Source organism: Clytia hemisphaerica, unplaced genomic scaffold (genome assembly GCF_902728285.1).
Source record: "Clytia hemisphaerica strain Z4C2 unplaced genomic scaffold, Clytia hemisphaerica genome assembly, whole genome shotgun sequence".
NCBI lineage: Eukaryota > Metazoa > Cnidaria > Hydrozoa > Leptothecata > Clytiidae > Clytia > Clytia hemisphaerica.
Genome location: NW_027104551.1, coordinates 1,309,950 through 1,329,765, shown reverse-complemented (window position 1 = coordinate 1,329,765; position 19,816 = coordinate 1,309,950). Strand labels below are relative to the sequence as shown.

Here is a 19,816-nt window from a genome sequence, read left to right as displayed (position 1 = left end):
TTCTTAATAACATTGGGAGAAAAGGTGTTATACCTCATGGGAATAAGAAAATAGAACTGGAAATAGAAGCCCAAGCCTGTGTGCTTATAAAGCAAAAAGAGTGAAGGGCTCAAACAGGTAAATTTTTCAACCAAATTGAGTAACTATTTTTTGTTTTTCTCTTATTAAAATCTTGAAGCGCTAATGAAAGGTCTGCAGTAACTCTGTATTTACAATTACATGACTGAAAAGGCCAAAAAAGATTTGGCAGGGGGGGGGTACAGAGGCAGGGTACTAACCCATAGGGTTCTAACTTGATTTTTTACTTAAAATTTTGTTTAGTACCACCCACCCAAATTTAGTACTGGGTACTACTTCATTTTTGCTGTAAAAAATAGGGACACCTACCCCTAAAATCTTAAATTTTACAGATTAGACCAAGAGAGGGGTACTATTGTTAGTTTTTCAGACTGAAAATTGACAGATAATTCAAGTAAACTATCAATGATGGAGTCAGAAGCTTTCATCCTTTGATTTTCATCACACACTTCTTGACCATTTTGGAAGTTTTGTCTTCAAAAAAATCAAAAAATTTCTTAAAAGAGTAAAAAAAATTTGTCAATTAAAAAGATTCCAAATAAAAAAAATTAATATTTAAAAAAAGGCAAAATATTACAACAAACTACTTTTTTTATTGAAAAATAGCAAAATTCTGTGAAAAAGTACCCAAATAGTATCCTGTACTTGCTTGAAGAGTGAAAAATATACACCCCCACCCCCAAAGTAGTACTGGGTACTAACTTTCTTGAAATGCAAAAATAGACACCACCACCTGGCTATGGGTCAGTACCCTGTGTCTGTACTCCCCCTTGTTTTTGGCTGTATATTGCAAATCAGAACACCCAGGCCACCCAGGCCAAGGCCAATTTTGGACTTTGGACCTCACAATTAGGTTAAATTTTGACAAAGGAATTACTTCATGTATGAATTTTTGATTTCAACCCAAATATTATTTTAGACATCTTACCCTACCCTACTAGGTCAGGTAACCAGTGCCAATTTTTATAAACCGTCTACTAAACAACTTTTGACAAGTAAAATAAAGACAGAAAAGTCAATCTATAAATTTGCTTCAGCTATATTATTTGCGCAATAATATGTACATTATACTTAATACAAAACTTTTTTTGTTTCATAGTAAAAGTGAAAAATATGAGTGGTGAAAGCCAGCCTTATCGAAATCGAAGAACTGGGCATGGTAATAATGCAAATTCAGAACTTGGGCCAAATCAAGTCCATCATGGCGGAGCCAGAGCTAGAAATGTAAATCAAGCTGTTGGTCAAGTGGCTGGTGATCTATTAGAACTTGACTTGAATGGAAGAAGAGACTCAGCTGCTATCTCAAATGGGAGAAGAGATTCTGTAAATGAACCTTTTGCGCCTCTTAATCCTCGTAATTATCAGAATCTACCTGAATTGGATAACAATCCAGTAATACCACAAATTCCACAAGGATCACCTCCACCTAATCCATTGAACCCACCTGTCAACAATGTTCCTGTGCGAGAGCACCAAGCTGTAGCAACCAGTGCTGAGCAGCAGCACATTATGTCACTGTCAAACACTCAAAATTGGCAATCACTACACCCTACAGTTAGAGATCGAATCCGTTTTCTTTTTAATAATGAGATTTTAAGTGACGTTTGTTTCATCTTAGGCAATGGTACTAGCGAGATACAGCGCATTCCCGCGCACAAATTCATTTTATCTATTGGTAGTGTTGTTTTCAATGCCATGTTCAATGGTGGGTTTGCAACCGGTTCTATATGTCATGAAGTTGAAATTCCTGATATAGAGCCTACCTCGTTTTTATCATTGTTGAAATTTCTTTACACCGATGAGGTACTGATCGGACCTGACACAGTGATGAGTATTTTATATGGTGCTAAGAAGTATGCAGTTCCTACACTGGAACAAAAATGTGTTGATTTTTTGAAAAGAAATTTAGGTCCTGACAATGCATTTACATTGCTATCACAGGCTAGATTGTTTGACGAACCACAGCTGACAGATCTTTGTTTAACATGTATTGATAAATCAACTGTTGATTCATTTGATGCTGAAGGATTTACAGACATTGATGTTGATACACTGAAATCAGTGTTGCAAAGAGACTCGTTAAGTGCTCGAGAGAGCCAGTTATTTGAAGCTGTCGTTAGATGGGCAGACCACGAATGTCGAAGGAAAGATATCGCAAACTCTCCAGTCAATAAAAGGTGCTTGATTTTGCTCCTCTCTGATTATATTATTTTATCCTGTAAGAAGACACCATTATTGGATGTTTCCAGGTCTCTACCGTTTATTGAGATTTTGAAATGAATTATTTGACCGGATTCTAAAAATTGATTTATTCATTTATTCGATCAACCAGTAAATCACTTTTAAGTTTTATTAAGAGCACTATTCTTGTACTTAAGAAAATAATTTCATAAAATTTCAAATTAGATCATACCATCATTATTTCTTAAAACTTAAAAGTCTTTATTTAAAAAAAATTGACAGCCATAATTTGAATTGGGCTTACACAGTTCGAATGATAACAACAAAACCTTTTCTTCTTTTTTTTTAGATCCGTTTTGACTGATGCACTGTATCTGATCAGATTTCCACTGATGACCTTAGAAGAATTCGCAAACAAAGTAGCCCAATCTGGAATCCTAACGGACACTGAACTTGTCAATTTATTTTTACATTTCACCGTCAATCCAAAACCTTCTACTAAATTCCCAGATCGCCCAAGGAGATGTTTAGCTGGTAAAGAAAAATCAGTGGTCAGATTCTTAAAAACCGAAGCTAGATGGGGCTACAGTGGTACAAGTGATCGTATTAAATTTTCTGTTAACCGCCGCATATTTGTAGTCGGTCTTGGTTTATATGGATCTATTAACGTGCCAACCGATTATGAGGTCAATATCCAGATTATTAATTCTGATTCTGGAAAAGTTATAGGTACAAACGATACAGCTTTCAGTTGTGATGGTACTGAATCGCTTAACAGAGTTATGTTTAAAGAGCCCATTGAAATAGCACCGTTTGTCGGGTATACAGCTTGTGGTACTTTGCGTGGGCCAGATTCATTTTATGGTACTAAAGGATTGAAGAAGGTTGTGATCGAGTTACCTGATCGAGAAAAAGTGGAATTTAAATTCTCATACGCTGCTGGTAATAATAATGGAACTTCTGTTGATGATGGGCAGGTCCCAGAAATCATATTTTACACGTGACCAGATTCTGCTATTAAGTCGAGAAATGTGAACAGTTGTACATATTATACAATAAGGAATAGTGGCCTATAGAAACAACATAGAATATCGGATTGATATTTCAAAGACAGGAAAATATGTAATCGTCAATGGATTTATATAACTTGTTCATAAAAGCTGTAAAACATCTCACAGGGATTTCATAAATTTTCAAGAATATGATTCCGATGTTATTAAATTTGGTTTTGATTGGATTGATCATTGAATACTGAATATGAATTATCAGTGTTGCATCATTTGATGATCCAAATGGTTGGGGTTTTTTCACTGGTCTATCTCCAATCTCCTTCCATTTTACTTGACCAGATTGGTTATCCCTATTTCGACCACTTTACTATTAGACGTTAGATGACCATAATGTTTGTTTGATAGGAAGAGGTGAAAATTGGTTCAAAACCTTCATTGTCGACTAGATGATTATTTAAAACTACGTTTCAATCTTGCAGCATCCTTCCCAATAGTGCTAGATTTCTATTTAAGAAATATTCTGATTTTATATCAGTGTGAGATATGTTTAATACGCAATTCAAAAATAAAATAGAATAAAAAGTGGAAATAATTTTTGATGGATTATTACTAGCAGTGGGCTATAAAGACCTTTTTTTTCAAAATTAAGTTTGCATAATTTTTTTTGGTTGGTTGGGACCCAAATAACATAAATCTAAGATATTTTTGGATATCTCCAAAAAATGGCGGTTCTCCGCCCTTTTTTATGCCCAAAATGGGCCATTTTCGGGCCATTTTGCTTGGAAAAAAAATCTAAAACCTGCTGTGTTGGTGCTACAACCATCAAATTAGGCTCAAAATGATCCTTGGAAAAAAGAAGGATTAGAATGTAACAATTATATACCTCTGCCATATATATAAACTTAAAAAATTAGGTTTTTCGGCCAAAATTGACCAAAATTGCGAAAAAACATGGTTTTGCCTGTAAAAAATCTAAAATCTGTTCTGTTTGTGCTACAAGCCTCAAATTAGGGTCAAAATATTCGTTGGAAAAAAGTAGGATTATAATGTAACAATTATATACTTCTACCATATATGTAAACTTCAAAAAATTTGGATATTGGGCCAAAATTGACCGAAACTGGGAAAAAAAGGTTTGCCTGGGAAAAAAATCTAAAATCTGTTCTGTTGGTGCTATGAACCTCAAATTATGCTTAAAATATTCCTTGGAGGAAAGTAGGATTAGAATGTAACAAATATATACCTCTACCATATATATAAATTTAAAAAATTAAGTATTTAGGCCGAGATAGACCAAAACCGGGAAGAAACTAGGTTTTGCCTGGAAATAAAACCTAAAATCTGTTCTATTTGTGCTACAAACCTCAAATTAGGCTTAAAATGTTCCTTGGGAAAAAGTAGGAATCGAATGTAGTAATTACATACCTGTACCACATATATAAAATTCAAAAATTAGCTATTTAGGCCGAAATGGACCGAAACCAGGAAGACACTTGTTTTTGCCTGGAAATAAAACCTAAAATCTGCGCTGTTCGTGCTACAAACCTCAAATTAGGCTTAAAATGTTCCTTGGAAAAAAGCAGGATAAGAATGTAGCAATTATGTACCTCTTACCATGTATATAAAATTAAAAAAATTAGGTTTTCAGGCCAAAATGGACGGAAACCGGTAAAACCCAGTGTCTTCCCAGTTTCCGACCATTTTGACCTGAAAACCTAATTTTTTAAATTTTATATACATGGTTAGAGGTACATAATTGCTACATTCTTATCCTGCTTTTTTCCAAGGAACATTTTAAGCCTAATTTGATGGTTGTAGCACCAACACAGCAGGTTTTAGATTTTTTTTCCAAGCAAAATGGCCCGAAAATGGCCCATTTTGGGCATAAAAAAGGGCAGAGAACCGCCATTTTTTGGAAATATCCAAAAATATCTTAGATTTATGTTATTTGAGTCCCAACCTACAAAAATAAATTATGCAAACTTAATTTTGAAAAAAAATGTCTTTATAGCCCACTGCTATTATTACATTAGCTTTCCTTGCTCTTAGAAAATTTGGCATCATATTAGTAGGATACTAGACTTTTGAATACAGTAACTCATTTCCATCGATTGTTCTTCATTCAATTTGAAAAAAAAATCAAGGTCAAATTTGAGTTTCATTGTTATGGTTGTTATTAAATTCCTATCTTTGTTGAAAGATACTTGGATTTTTCATTATGTATATAATATTCCTTTTTTGACCTTACAAAGTACTAATTTTTTTATTTTTCTCTTTTAAAAATGTTAGAGATTTCTTTTAAATTTAATTTTGTATGTTGAGTTTATATTTGTAAACTTATATTCTATTCTGCTTTAAAAATCATCTTCAGATTTGAATGAATTTTTTCCAGTATAGATATTAAATCTCTGCAACGTCTGATAAGCACTTTTATCAGTCACTCCTGTCCTGAGACCTTCTATAACCCCTGTAGAAAACAAAAATGCAACTTTGGTAAGTACAGACAAGATGCTTCAGGGACAATTTCAGTTGTAAGTGGGGTTTAAAAAAAAAAGCGTAACTAAAATCAATTTTTTTTGTAAATTTATAGATTTTTCATTTTCCATTTTGTAATATAAAACTTTATTTGATAATAGCATATTAGATAATAGTAGACAAGAAGAATGTTAATTCTGTTTGATATTTATTTTGCAGCTGATAAATGCATTTACGAGGACCTTTAAAATCGTCAGACGTTTTTTATCAGAAACTCCCATCCAGTTGTTTCCGCTATTTTTGGATTATCACAATAACACATTTCGTCGAGTTTCTCTTACTCGAACTTCTACGAGTCCAATGTCTCCACTCGAACAAGTTTTACACTCACTTCAGTTAAAAATTTCTTAAAAACCATACTCTATAATTCCAAATTTCTTTAACTCGATCAAATTTGTGTTCCCAATTTGTGTTCGAGTTATGGTGATTCCACTGTATAATGTTTAGAAACGATCTATGTCTAGTTTTAAGGGTAGCTTGATTTATAGTTTTCACTTCTCTATCTTTTCAGTACTAATTATTTAAAATAAACCACATTTCAAAATGAATCATGAGAAATTATACACACCAGTTGAAGAAGCCTGGCACTACTCTTCTCAACCAATAACAATCGAGAAATTCAAAACAAATTGTTGTAGTAAGATAGATACTGCAGACCGCCAGCCTTTGCATCAACCAACAATGGAAAGCGTAAAGGAATTGGCTTCTGAGCTAGAAATTGACGAAGAAACTGCTAGGGATTTACAAATGGTTTGCGACGTCTCAAATTTACAGGTATAATTCTAATCCTTAAATTTCAAATTATGTTCCTTCCAAGAATAAGTATTGTTATAGATTTTTTGAGCCTTTGATCCAATTTGATAGATTATTTTTTGGATGTTCTCTTTTTGATAATTAACCCAACGAATAAACACTTCAGAGTACCAACTAATCGTTACCCGCGGGTACTTTAATGGGATAAACTTTCGCGGGGATTAAATTTCGCGGTTGGGCCTATCCGCGAAATTTTTATTTGCGGGTGGCAATATTCTCACGATTTTGTGACTTTTACTGTCAAATCGTGCACGTTAGTTATTGAAATATACATTATTTACGCCTCTTTGACGCAAGTAACCATTCAAATAGTATTTATTTGATATATTTTGAGTTTTGTTTAGAAATATTTCGCGGATGAGGCCCTTCGAAATTTTCATTGGGACTTAATTTCGCGGATTTTCGCGGATGACACCCAAATCCGCGAAATCCGCGAAATTTAATCCCCGCGAAAATTTATCCCATTAAAATATTTAATGGCCTTGATTTAATAGTGGGGGTTGAATTTTTCTGCGCCCTACAGAACAAATAGAAAACATCCCTTTTTCTAAGTTTGTTTCCACAACATTTGCAATTTAAAATATTTTCCCCATTTTTTAGTGTGAATATGATGTTCAATTTGATTACAACACATTTAAAATTTACGAACGTTTTCCGGATGACGGTGAACTAAAGACTGTGAGGTATGATTTCTTCTTAATTTCTGCTTTTTGATCGTTTAATTAGTACAGCTTAGTTAAGAACAATGGACATACCCTTCCCTGTTACGGATGTCGGACAGAAGTTCATAAGTAGTCAATTTTGTTATGAAAAATCCTATCCTCAGATCTCAGATTTGCTAAGTTTAAGCCGCCCTTTTATAGTAAGACGGTGAGTAAATGGAGTAACTGTGAACATTTCACGTGCTGTAAAATCACGAAAAAATGGAAGCAGCTGAGTCTTACTTGTTCTTGTTCGTATAAAACGAAAAGCGTATAGCGGAGTCTATCACAGGATTATCTTTGAGAGGGAATTTGAGGATTTAGGGAAGTCTTTAAATTTGATGACTTATTTTTTACTGAATATAACTGCAAACGCAGTATGTAAGGCTTTCTTCTTAATCCAGATAGGGATAGGGTCACTTTGTCCTTGGTTTTCTCCACTCTTTGAGCCTTCTCGTTGAACAGAAACTTTATGTTGATTGGTTTTTCTTCTAGATTGTGCAAAGACCTGAAGACGAAAGCTGAAGAACTTTTCTTTATTCCAACTTACATTGAAGTATGAATTACATTTGCTATAATTTGCATTTGCCTACATTTTCTTTTTTCTTATTTTCTTCTTTAGAAGACTAGACGATGGATGGATAGATAGGACCGATATTTTACGTTGAAAGCCCACTAATCAAGGCCTTTTAGGCAGTCTTTCAATTGTTTTCACGGGGTCCACGGTCAGCTAGCTCAGCTAACTATGAGCTGAACAGATTGGGGTGGGAGCGTGGATTCGAACCGCGATTCCCTGGTTTGAGACGCTGACGCCTGTGCCTACTTGGCCATCGCTCCTTGATGGACAATATTGATTAGAATGCTACGAAAAATCAGTTAATGGTGGAAGGAGCGTGAGCGATAATGTCATTACTGCGGACAAGGCTAGAACATGAGAGATCAATGAAAACCTTAGCTCGATGTTTATTTAGTTTCTATATTTAATTCATGATTCGTGTAACAAGATAATCATTTCGTTTTTATTTTTCACACAGCCGCCAGATGAAGACTTTTCAGTTGATGAAGATCAAATACAAGATGATGAAGTGATTGTCTGCTGCACTGTCATGCATCCTAAACAAAAGGTCGCCTTGCCTTTCCAATTTTACTTTGTATTTCAATCACAACAGGAAACAATAATTAAGTTTTTAGAGTTTTCTTTCACTACTTCCCTTGTCAATACTTCCTTCCATACACTTATAACTCTTTATAACGACGCGGTCGCTTTTTAAGGGAACTGGTAATGAATTTACAAGGAAAATTCGTCCTCTGAGCATGACACTTTTAGTCTGCCTCCTAAGCAAACAATTTATAAACCGGCTAAAGCTCAATTCTAGATGAGAGACATTTCCCTGGGCCTCTGCTGTTGAGTGCAAGCTACTTCTAGTTCTAGCATCCCAATAGCTTAACTAAATTGATCTTACTTTATAGCTTCAATGCAAAGATACCTTATTTTTTTAACAAGAACGCTACTACACTGTGTTTTCGATACCATCCCCGGAAAGAATTTTTCATGTATTTTTATTACCAGTCTCCGCCAAAGCCGACCGTTCTGCTAAAGAGGGTTGAATGGTGTATTAAAATACTTCCGAGATCTTCTTGAAAAAAAATTTGCCATTTCTTCGTAATGCAAAAGTTGTTTTCACTGAGCTTCGTTTTTCCATTTTAGAAAAACAAAAGAAACTTACAGACTCTCCTGATCGGTGAAACGGTATGTTTCCCCCCTTTCTTCCGGAAAAAATCTTAGATTACGTATGTTTACAGGCTGCACAGCGACCGTAGTGCAGTGGTAGGGCATCCGGCTACGGTTTGCTAGGTTGTGGGTTCAACCCCCAGCCGGGTCATACCAAAGATTCTCAAACTGGTACTTGATGTCTCTCTGCTTGATGCTCAGTAATTAAGAAAAGGATCTAGGATAAGCGGAGCAATCCAGGGAGAAAGAGTGGTGCCCTTTCCTACCTTCGGGTAGATAGCTATCGAAAGAGGAGCCTTCGGGTCGCCTCCGACTGCGGTCGCAGATAGACTTACTACTTACAGGATACACCCTTCGGAGTCTGTTCTCGCTATGAAAAGATTAAGGTTCACATTGGGCTTGGAATCACAATCTGAGCTGTTCTGTTCTTATTGAAAATACAGTCTGCCCCGGAAAAAAAAGAAAGTCCTCGAAATCAAGCAACTTTCCGGATATAGAACTGTAATATAAAATTTATTTGTTTCTCAGGGTAACTGAGCTTTTTCAGAAATGAACTCAACAAGTAGTTAGGTCATAAAGATCGGAGATAGAGGATTCTTTGTAGAGAAATTTCTTCCGGACGTCGATTCCTTTTGTTAAATTCTGCTGTAGAACATGAATAACCTTGGTTACAAAGTTACTTTTTGGAACAATATCACACCTGTGACGTGTAAACTTGACTTTACAAAACTGTCTATCATTTGCATTGATGTTAAACCCTCTGATATCATGCACTGGAATATATTATGAACTTTCCATGAATCGAACTAATGCTTAGTCCCCGTTAAGGAGTATCCCTCATCAACTACTTTATATGATTCGAACCTCTCTGAACAAGGCAGATTTCCCATTAAAGTTCGAAATATTGGTGCAAGTCGTTTGTAACCTCGGTCGCCATTTAAACATTATAAAAACGAAAAACAGACTTTATGCCTTTTAGAAATTATCAGAATTGCGTGATTTGATAAAATGTCAGATGGATCGAGTTGTGTTTCAAGATATGAGTGAAAATCCTGACCAATTACCAGATGAAGATGCCCAGGTATGTCTTAATTATTTGTGGTTATTAGGTCTGAAATTATCAATGTCCGTCTAGATAGGGCTATTTACAAGTCCATTATTCGGATGGCCAAAAAGGGTATCCACTTATCTTTAGCCTCAATATGGCATTGTTGTAGAAAGCTGAGAATACTCGAAATTTTAACGTTGTAAAAGACATTTTAGACCCGCATTATCAAGGTTTAAAGTTTGATCATTTGCTTAAAACCGTCCATGGGTTACGTTGAAAGTGATCGATTTGTTCTTATGTATACCCGATTGACCAATAGTTTTTACTATAACTTAAAGCTTAAGTAAGTTCTATTGGTTAGAAGTGACGTAAGAATTGAATTTAACCAATATAATTGCTTCTTTCGTTTCGGAGCGAAACGGAACCGTAGCGTGTGAACGTGGTCTAAGTTTAGTAGCAAGTCTTACTTCGCTTAAGGTAAAGCCAACCAGTGTAACCTGTTTGATGAAGAATAATGATCGAGATCCACTTATTGTTGATGTCCTATCTTAGTTTGGTCAGTTTTCCTAAAGGCCGGTCTCTACTTGTGCGCGCTGCGATCGCACCTTTTGGCTTCAATTCTTTTTGCTTGGTAAAAAGATTACTTCATAAAAAATGTACATTTCAACTTTTTTCAACCGTTACGTCAGATCGACCAATAGCGCGGTAGCTTTGCTCGAAAAAGTGCGATCGCAGCGCGCGCAAGTGGAGACCGCTCTTAATCAATATGGATTTATGGCGATCTTCACGTCTGCAATGAGGCTGGTTTTTCATTGTGGTTCTAGTCAAAAAAGGCAAAAGTCAATATATATAAAGAAGTTTTTACATTTAGAAACTGTTTCCATCGTCCTTCTTCTTCATCGAAAGAACGTTTTACAACGACACAAGAGATCCTGCACATCACGATATTAGCAAGTAAGTGAATTTGACGTTTGTACATGCTAGCCTGTACCAGCCCGCCCACGGGCGTTTTCGGTTAGCGAGATTCTGTGTCTTAGTTTGTGGCAGTTTTCTGGGACAAAATGTGAAAAGACAAAAGCGTAGGAGTGCTCTTTTTAAAAACGAAAGATACCATTTTATTGATACGTTAAATGTAAAAGCTGGTCTACACTTGCGCGCGCTTCGATCGCACCTCTTTGCTTCAACTCTTTTTGCCTGGAAAAGGGTTACGTCATAAAAACCAAACGTTACGTCAGATCACACCAATGGAATTCTTTCATTTTTTTTTTACCAATAGCGTGGAATCTTTTCTCGAAAAAGTGCGATCGTAGCGACCGTCCTTAACGTCACTTTAGTTTCGCTAGATTAAACCCAGCCGGCACACAACGTTTTCAAAACGTTTTTTGGGTTTAAATTACGTTGTGAAGAAACGCGTTGCCAAAAAAAACGTTTTAAAAACGCTTTTTCAACGTTGTAGAGAAAACGCGTTTTTTTTGACGTTGTGAAAAACGTTGTAAAGTTCGACAAATACAACCTGAAAAAAACGTTTCCTAAACGTTGTGAACGTTTTTTTGCCGGCTGGGAATGCTAAAAATAACTACGCTCCACCGCAGGAAATTCAGAGATTTGCGTAAAATGTCTCTAGACACAGAATGTTGCCTAGCCGTAACAAACCGAACTTCGCATTATCTTTTCAGTCAACGAAGAAAAGTTTGGTACAGGTTAGATGCATGTATAATAACACTTTCTCTTGCATCATTACGCGTGGATTAGTGGCTTGTTCCAATTTCGGTGTGCAATAGTTGAAAAAGTTACTTGAAATTCAAAGGAAAAGAATCGCGATCGCTGTATGCTATGATATTCGCTCATTATCGCGTTATATCAACCAGTCTTGAGTAACAATCGGCATAACAAAAATGAGTCAGCTAAACCGATGTCAAACTACTTGACTGGATCGGACTACGCGTATAACGGAAGCGTGTTCAGGTTTAGGACTGACTAGTCCTAGTCCGCCACCTTGTTTTCAATTCTATTCGTTAGCAGCGCGATTCCAATATTTTGAAATCGGAACTTTCGAAAATCTAAAATTGAAAATGACATAGTGGACTAGCCGATTTCAAAACGGAACACACTTCCACGGGAAATCTGAGAGCAGTTTACTTATTGTGAGCTAGTGTGTAAAAAATGTGATAATTGCGGTCAGCTAGCTGTCAAGCTTGTGGAAAGTAAATAGAAGGTTACCTTTAAGGGCTCTGGCCATAGTCAGAAAATTGATTTTAGTATCTGAACATAAAAGTTATCTTTTTGATTCTTTAACATTTTTAACAAAGAATTGCCTTTTTAAATTGCTTTTTAATCAAACTCTTTAAGAGTAATTAAGAACTTAATTGCAAAAATGACGTTATGAACTTTAAAAAGACGTTAATAATCACCTTCTTTTATAAAAAGTGCTAAGTTTTAATGGGTAATTAACCTTTTTCTTTCGAACTTTTTTCAAACTGTCGGCAAAGAATTAAACTATTTTAAATTTTGCGGAAAATCTTTCTAAAAAGAAATCAAAAGTTATGACTGTTTTTTTAAGCAAAATCCAGATGAAAAATTGATGAAAAACCACTATTTTGAAGATTTCGAGACAAAGAAGCATTTACAAAAATTTTCCGCAAAAATTTTTATTGTTTTGTAAAAGATACACCAACTACTGCAAAAAATTTTTCAAAATGTTTTTTCTTCGCCGAAACTAAGCTCTTCAAAGTTGATATACTCTTCCTTGTAAAAGTCTTCATTTTCTTCTTCATCAAATTTTTCCAATGCAATTTTTGAATTTTCAGATTCGGGAATAGTTTGTCTAACAGAAAATGTATAACATTCCATAGTTTTGTTGGTTACATCAGTCAGAAGACACATTTTAAACACGGCAATTATGAAAAATTCACAATGGTCAGAGCCCTTAAATCCGAAAATTTTACATTTACACGCAGAATATCGACAAACTAACTAAACTCTAAATTAGGGACTAAATTGGACATATGCAAATTGTTATTGTTGATGATCTCCATTGATCGTCACTTACAACCAATCAGCTGTTGGGTCCTTGATGTAGTAATTAAATATTAAATTGAAACGTTAAAATGTATAAATTGCTTAGTATACGTAGAGCTAGGAAATAGAATTCAAAATTAAAAAAAAAAATTGAAATCACGACACAAATAAAAAAAGTGAAAACTGAATCGCAGTCCTGTCGAAATAGCATAACCTAGCGGGTCATGCCGGCCCCAAAAGCATAAGCAAAAGCAATGTAAAAATACGGTGATGCAATGCCAGAAGACGTTGCAATGGCGCATATCATGAAAAGTGAGGTTTAACAATTTTTCATCTGTCTTCAGAACAATAGTGGAATGGGCGAAACACAGCGATCGTTACAACATGGCAGGTCTCGGTTTACTTCACTCTGACGTCATGGAAACCACGTGCATCAAAGACATCGAAATTCGATTGGGTTATCCGTATCTTTTCTGTCATCAAGGCAGTTGTGAACATCTTATTCTATTCACCGATATGAGGTTTGACACGCCACTTTTTTCAACTCTTTTTCCACTTTTCTTCTATCTGGTTAACTGCAAAAAAAATTATATAGGGCTTTTCCAGAAAAAAATTGAATATGAAGGGGGATATAACAATTTTCAGTGATTTACCCCCCGGACAAAGTGACTTTTGGCCCCCGGACAACTAGTTTTACCCTCCGGACAAGCATCAATTTACCCCCGGACAACCCAAATTACCCCCGAACATGTACGGAAATTTTCTGGAAGAGCCCATAGAAGAGCTGCGATGAAATTTCAAGTTCCTTAATCTTTTATTTACTTTCAAAACTATATTGTACTTTTATTTTAACAAGTTGACGCGTTATCCATGAGCATGAAGAAATACTTTTTCATTCCGTTATTAATAGGTTACGTCAAGACAGCGATCCAAAGTTGAAGAAATCTTATCCGTACGTGTCCAGCGATGCTCAGAGAAGACGAAAGAGATGTTCAATATGCTGCATACATCTGGCTAAGTAAGTTAAATTTCTTTTTGTTTTTTTTTCGAATGAGCCAAAATTCCACTCCGAAAATTGTCACGGGTCCTAAAGAACGACACCCTACTATTTTAAACCTTATTTGGGCTTTTCACAAAAGGGTATACTGGGTGTACAAGATTGAAGTTTTTATGCTACACCTGGCTACACAAACAAAAAAAGGGAAAAGTTATAATAATATTGCAAAATTTACATTGTTACTTCTATCCTAGAACATTTCATTAAAACAGTTATAATTTTCAAAGCAGTGTCTTGATAATCGCTTCAAAAAGGAATGTGTATTTCAATGCATACAAAGAGTAATACTTTTCATGGTAATTTTACGTGTGGTGGCTTTTTATGAGAAATTTAGAATTTTGAATTTGACTTAAAAAAATAACTTTAGCATTTCGATCAATTGTTATCCAAAACCTATCAGGGGAGTTGAACTTGGCTTTTTTTCTAGTCGATTATAAAAATAATTAAAGTACTTGCAAAAGTTTTCGAAAAATTATGCTGTCTATGAAATCTGTCTGCTTTCATCAGCTACTTCAAGATGAAGGTTCGTTAGTTCCAGGCCAAGTAAGGGGGCATCTAGAATTTCAAACTGCCAGCGTGCTAACCTCAACAGAAACGTTTTCACGTCTTTCATTTTATACATATTTCCTAATGTTGTTATTTTCTTTTTCAGATGGGTGACAATAAATGACGAATTATCTTTCGAAACACCGGGATTGTTTTGTGACAAATGTTTTCGTTATCTACATTACGATAAAGATGGGAGGAAAATCTCTAGATTTCAAGCATATCCACATATCCCAGAAGATTGATAAGCTGATCGCTAGTTGTTATTTTCTTTGAGACATTCGTCAAATTTGTGCAGAAAACGCTGGACATTGTTTTTAAGCCGTAAAGCTGAATGAATACCTGAGAAGTATCGAGTTTAAAGCTGCATCGTCTGACTTAATCACGAAGCGAACTTTTAGATTTATGATAGCTCTATTAAATTAATAGCATTTAAAAGCAGACTTTTTTATTCGTCAGACTGTATATAAAATCTGTAGACCAAAACAAATTTGAGATACACAACCATGCAGAAATTTTTGGGAAGTCGAAGAATCGCATCACGAACTATTGTAATTCTATTTGTTAAAATTTCACAGATAACAACTTCTTCAAAATATCAACTTTTGCGGTTTTCAGAAATTTCTGTCAAAATAACTAATGTTTCTGCGCTAACAATACATGAAAATTTTCAAAATAAGCTCTGAAAACCTATTTTTACCGGGACCAATGTTGTTTTTATTGGATTTGGAGAGTTGGATGACAAGTCTAGAAGCCAAATCAACTTTTCAGAGCTTTCTGGTGCACCCACCACCCACCAACTGTGTGTGGCTGAAGTTCACCCATTTTCAGTCATTTGAAGTGTTTGGAACTCTAAAATTCACAAGGACCAAAGTCATAAGGACTGCTAGCAAGCATGTAGGTGTCTTCTGCCAAATAATCACTTGTGGTTCATTTGGGGAATTTCCCAAGTGTCAAAAGGGCTTTTTTTGGCACTATTGACTAATTTTTAAAAAGTCTATAGACCTTGTGTCCATTATTGTAGCTCGATGGTTAAGGTGACCTCTCATCACTGTATCATCGGATATGTATGACTCACAGTCAACTGTCATGGACTTGACAAGTATTACTATCACTATTTATTTACCTTGATTCGAATTAAGCCAATGTAAATGATCTAAACAAACTCTCTTTTAAGTTATGATTTACGGACTTTAAACACCAGATTGAAATTCTATTGATATGCTAAATTCGAGAGATAATCTTCTATATCAAAGAGAAGGATCAAAAAATGTTTAAAGTTTTTCTCTTTTTTTCTTTATAGAATAAAAAAAACTGATCAAAAGGTGTATGATTATTGCTAGGTATGGTTATTGTTTTCAGTGCTCTATAACTTCTCGTCTGTAGATGGAAATCCCAGTTGAACTTGAAATTTTGATTCCGTCTCTTTTACTTTAAAACCCGGGGGATACTAGTTTAGTGAGGGGATACAAGATTAGCGAGGTGATGGGTATGTCCGACCTAGACTAGAGTCTACTTCTTGCTGAACTTTGCTTTTTGATAATTTTTGATGACGCTGAGTCCAGTAAAGTAGACTAGGAGCATTTGGCGAGGTCGCCATTTTGAAAAAAAATGTTAAAAATCCAAATAACAATAAAACTACTTGGAGTTGAAAGATATAATCAAAAATGCGAAACACACACGATTAACAGATTATGTTATGGCTCGCACATACCCAGGCACCCATTCAGCCCAAGTCACCCCCAGACTTTTAAATGAGGGAGGGTTGCGTTATCTAGATATTCCGTCGAGATTGTATGCCAAGACGTGGTTACAATCAGACAGATATCTAACTTCACCAGGCTACGAAAAAAAAAAAACACGTCAACCTAGATAGATGGATATGATATGAGCCCTCTGAATGCATTCGGGATGGGTCATACCCACGAAGGAGTAGGAATCGCGGCGCTGACAGACACTGCGACTTGACAGACACTGCGACTTGACAGACGCGAGTTCCCAAGCCATGGCGTATACCATTACACTCGAACGACACTGGGAGATCAATATGCTAACGTGAAGTCAAGCCTTATAAGTTCCACGGCACGTCACAATGTCTGTCTAATCTACCCACACTCTTGTATCAGAGTAATGATACCCAATTCCCCTCACATGGCTTGGGTTGACCCGGTTGAAGAAATATTCACTTCCCAGGTGAATCGTAGAGACACGGAGGGTATCGAACTCGGGCCGAGTCAAGGATGATAACCACCATACAACTACGCATTGGCCCTTCGCTCTTCGTGTCACCCTAGAACACTGTCAATACTATATCATGCAGTATCATGGCCTCAAGTTTCATGCCGGTGCAATCGCGATGTGGCTTATTTTTACATAGACTAGTTTTTTCCTTGGTACCTATAGAAGCCCTCTTGTCCATAAGATCACTGACAAAAAGTACATTTATTTATGTACAAAAAATATCACCTTCAAAGGATTTATACTAAAAGAATGGACTTGCGATGTAATCTGTCATTGGCATAATAATTAACAAGGAAGTGCTGTTTACTTTATAGGGCCAAAGATGTTTGTTCTGGTCAACATCCCTATGTTTGGTCATCTTGGTATGTTTTCAGACTTGTTTTGTTACAACTGGTAGATGGTGGATGTACCTTTAAAGCGTGGTAAGAAATGACAATTTATTCTTCTAATTCTGGAGACGCTGATAAACGGTATTGAAGAATTTTTGATGTGTTATTTTGTTGGAATTCGCATTTAATAGATCCATTTCGTTATAATTTGGAAGAATTGCTTTAATTTTCATGCTCAGATTTTCCCTTGTCTACTTGTCTACTAAATGTCCATTCTAAAGTATGACCAAGGATATCGCCGTACAGTAATGGGATGGACCTTTTCATAAACTACGTCAAGAGCAACACTTACCTCGTTTTTAAATATATTGCTTTATGGTAATTGATTCCCAGAGGAGTTCATAAAACGATTACAATTGAAGACTCGAGGGATTTGATCACCTTGGTAATGGTTTCAAAACGAGGTAGTCGTTGCACTCAAAATGATTTACGGAATGAACTATTCAACGATTGCATTTAAACAATCACATTCTATTAATTCATATCGATTGTGAATCACGTTAGATCTATGGTTAGATAAATGAAGATCAGATTGGGTTCTTGATTATAGAAAAGACTATATAGTTAAAACTAAATCTTAGAGAGAGGGAGACTGTATTTTACATCCTCCCTTTCAAGATATTTTAAACGATGTTTGGAATTTTAGGTGCAGTACTATAAATGGCTATAGACTTCTTACAGGCTCCGATCGTGAAACGTGAAATAAGTTTTGAAGTTATTATGTTTATTCAAGCCAAGATGCATTGACTTCTATTATCTTTAACTGAGTTTTAGAGTACTAATCGCACGGAAGACTACAAGTTGATTTTTTGAAATTTTCGAGACATTTTCTGTTTTCACAACGGTCAAAATGATTATTGAGAAAATTATGAGATCAGACTTTTCTTCTAAATAAAAAATGTTTATCCGTAAGCTAATTCGCCTAACAACACTCATTTAGATAAGAGACTGACATGTTTTTTATTGGAAACAAGATTCTTTTATAGACAAATAAAATAGAAATAAAAACCTTGATTTATTTTGAATTATCGACTGATTTTCCTGACATTTGGTCAGTAATGTTTTGTGCTTATTTTAGAAACACTACCTCACTGTAATCAAAAGAACAATGAAATTCATCAAGCAAATCAAATCAGTGTGCTTATAAATATAAAATATTCTTGAGCTTTCTTTATATTTTGAGTCTTATAAACAGTGTTTTGTGAAAGCATCTTAATACCAGCGGATCAACATCTAAATATAAAAAAGGGATAAATCACACCATTTTTTCTTTATTATGACGAGCATAATCCCTTTTTATCATAATTATGGATAGTTTTCCTATACAAAATCTTATAAACACTGAATTTCTTCCCATTATATTATATTCTATCGATAAAAGGCTAACATAGGAAATATGAAAAGATCCACTTTTCCCGTATTCCAGTGCGTTATTTAGTTACTCTATTCTGATGTTTGTTGACCATTTTAGTATTTGAAGGACTATGTCGGACGTTATATTCAAGGCCAATCCGTATCCATCAAAACGAGAGATTTTAGAGAGATACTGGTAGCCTAACTTGACTTTGGAATAGATTCAAAGGGTGCCTTTCTTCTTAATCATTGAAAGTTCGGCGAAATCTTGCCAAGATCTACAATACTGTTTTATAAGCTATAATTATTTGGCCGAGTTGTTTGAGTTAATAGAAGTTCATGTATTTGCTTAAAACGATTGAAAAAGACATTACATTGTCGTCAGAACAGTGTTGCATTGTCCTAACTCGGCCATTTCGTCCGGAATGAAAAGTCTGTAGGTGATTTACTATACAATTCAAGAGTTGTTAGCTCTATTCCAAGTTACTTGATCCTTCTGAGCATTCGATCTACCCGGCCTAGCAGAAAAGATTCTCTACCGGCCCTGCAAACAGTTCCTAGGTGAAAATACTTTTAAGAATTTCGAAACTAAAGACCGGGTCGATATTCAAATAATGAGCGATGATAAAAATTATACGTGTTTACGTGTTCGTCTATTTTTATGTGAAAATAGCAAAGCGCCGTCGCAGCACTTTTCTCTTTGAATGTCTGTTCCTCTTACTGAGCACCCTTTTATGATGAAAAATGGAAGTATTAAAAGGTATGGTAATGCTTGTTAGCAATAGAGAATAAAAAACGTATTCAAAATTATTGAATTAAGCCGTATTGGTAAAAGGACTTGCTTGTAGCTTTACAATAGAACGTTTTTATATTGCTAGCCATGGGAGAGTGATTATGTGTGAATTACCACTCTTTTTGTTGTGTTTTTTTTTCGGTTTTCAAATACTAGTTGTTAGCTTAATCAAGACTCTGTCATCAGCATATGCAACGATCTTAAGTTGAGTTTAATCATCGACTTCTTTAATTAGATATAGGAGATTTTGATCACTTAATTTATTTTTCTTTTCTCTGTTAATTTTCTCTACTCCATTCTTTTACTTTTTTCTTGAGCGTG

At 35.3% G+C, this 19,816-nt stretch overlaps 2 protein-coding genes across 2 annotated transcripts; both read left to right on the top strand.

Moving 5' to 3' along the window:
- Positions 1-1,166: 1,166 nt before the first annotated feature.
- On the top strand, positions 1,167-3,585 carry LOC136822829 (BTB/POZ domain-containing protein 1-like). The gene is made up of 2 exons (XM_067079140.1): positions 1,167-2,255; positions 2,609-3,585. Exons 1-2 carry the CDS (start codon positions 1,192-1,194, stop codon positions 3,261-3,263), a joined length of 1,719 nt encoding a protein of 572 aa, XP_066935241.1. The 5' UTR covers positions 1,167-1,191; the 3' UTR covers positions 3,264-3,585.
- A 2,728-nt stretch (positions 3,586-6,313) lies between these two features.
- On the top strand, positions 6,314-15,321 carry LOC136822882 (snRNA-activating protein complex subunit 3-like). The gene is made up of 10 exons (XM_067079191.1): positions 6,314-6,578; positions 7,218-7,300; positions 7,814-7,874; positions 8,353-8,442; positions 9,027-9,068; positions 10,030-10,131; positions 10,970-11,052; positions 13,461-13,637; positions 14,027-14,134; positions 14,826-15,321. The coding sequence occupies exons 1-10, from the start codon at positions 6,348-6,350 to the stop codon at positions 14,962-14,964; spliced, it is 1,116 nt and encodes a 371-aa protein (XP_066935292.1). The 5' UTR covers positions 6,314-6,347; the 3' UTR covers positions 14,965-15,321.
- Positions 15,322-19,816: the final 4,495 nt, after the last annotated feature.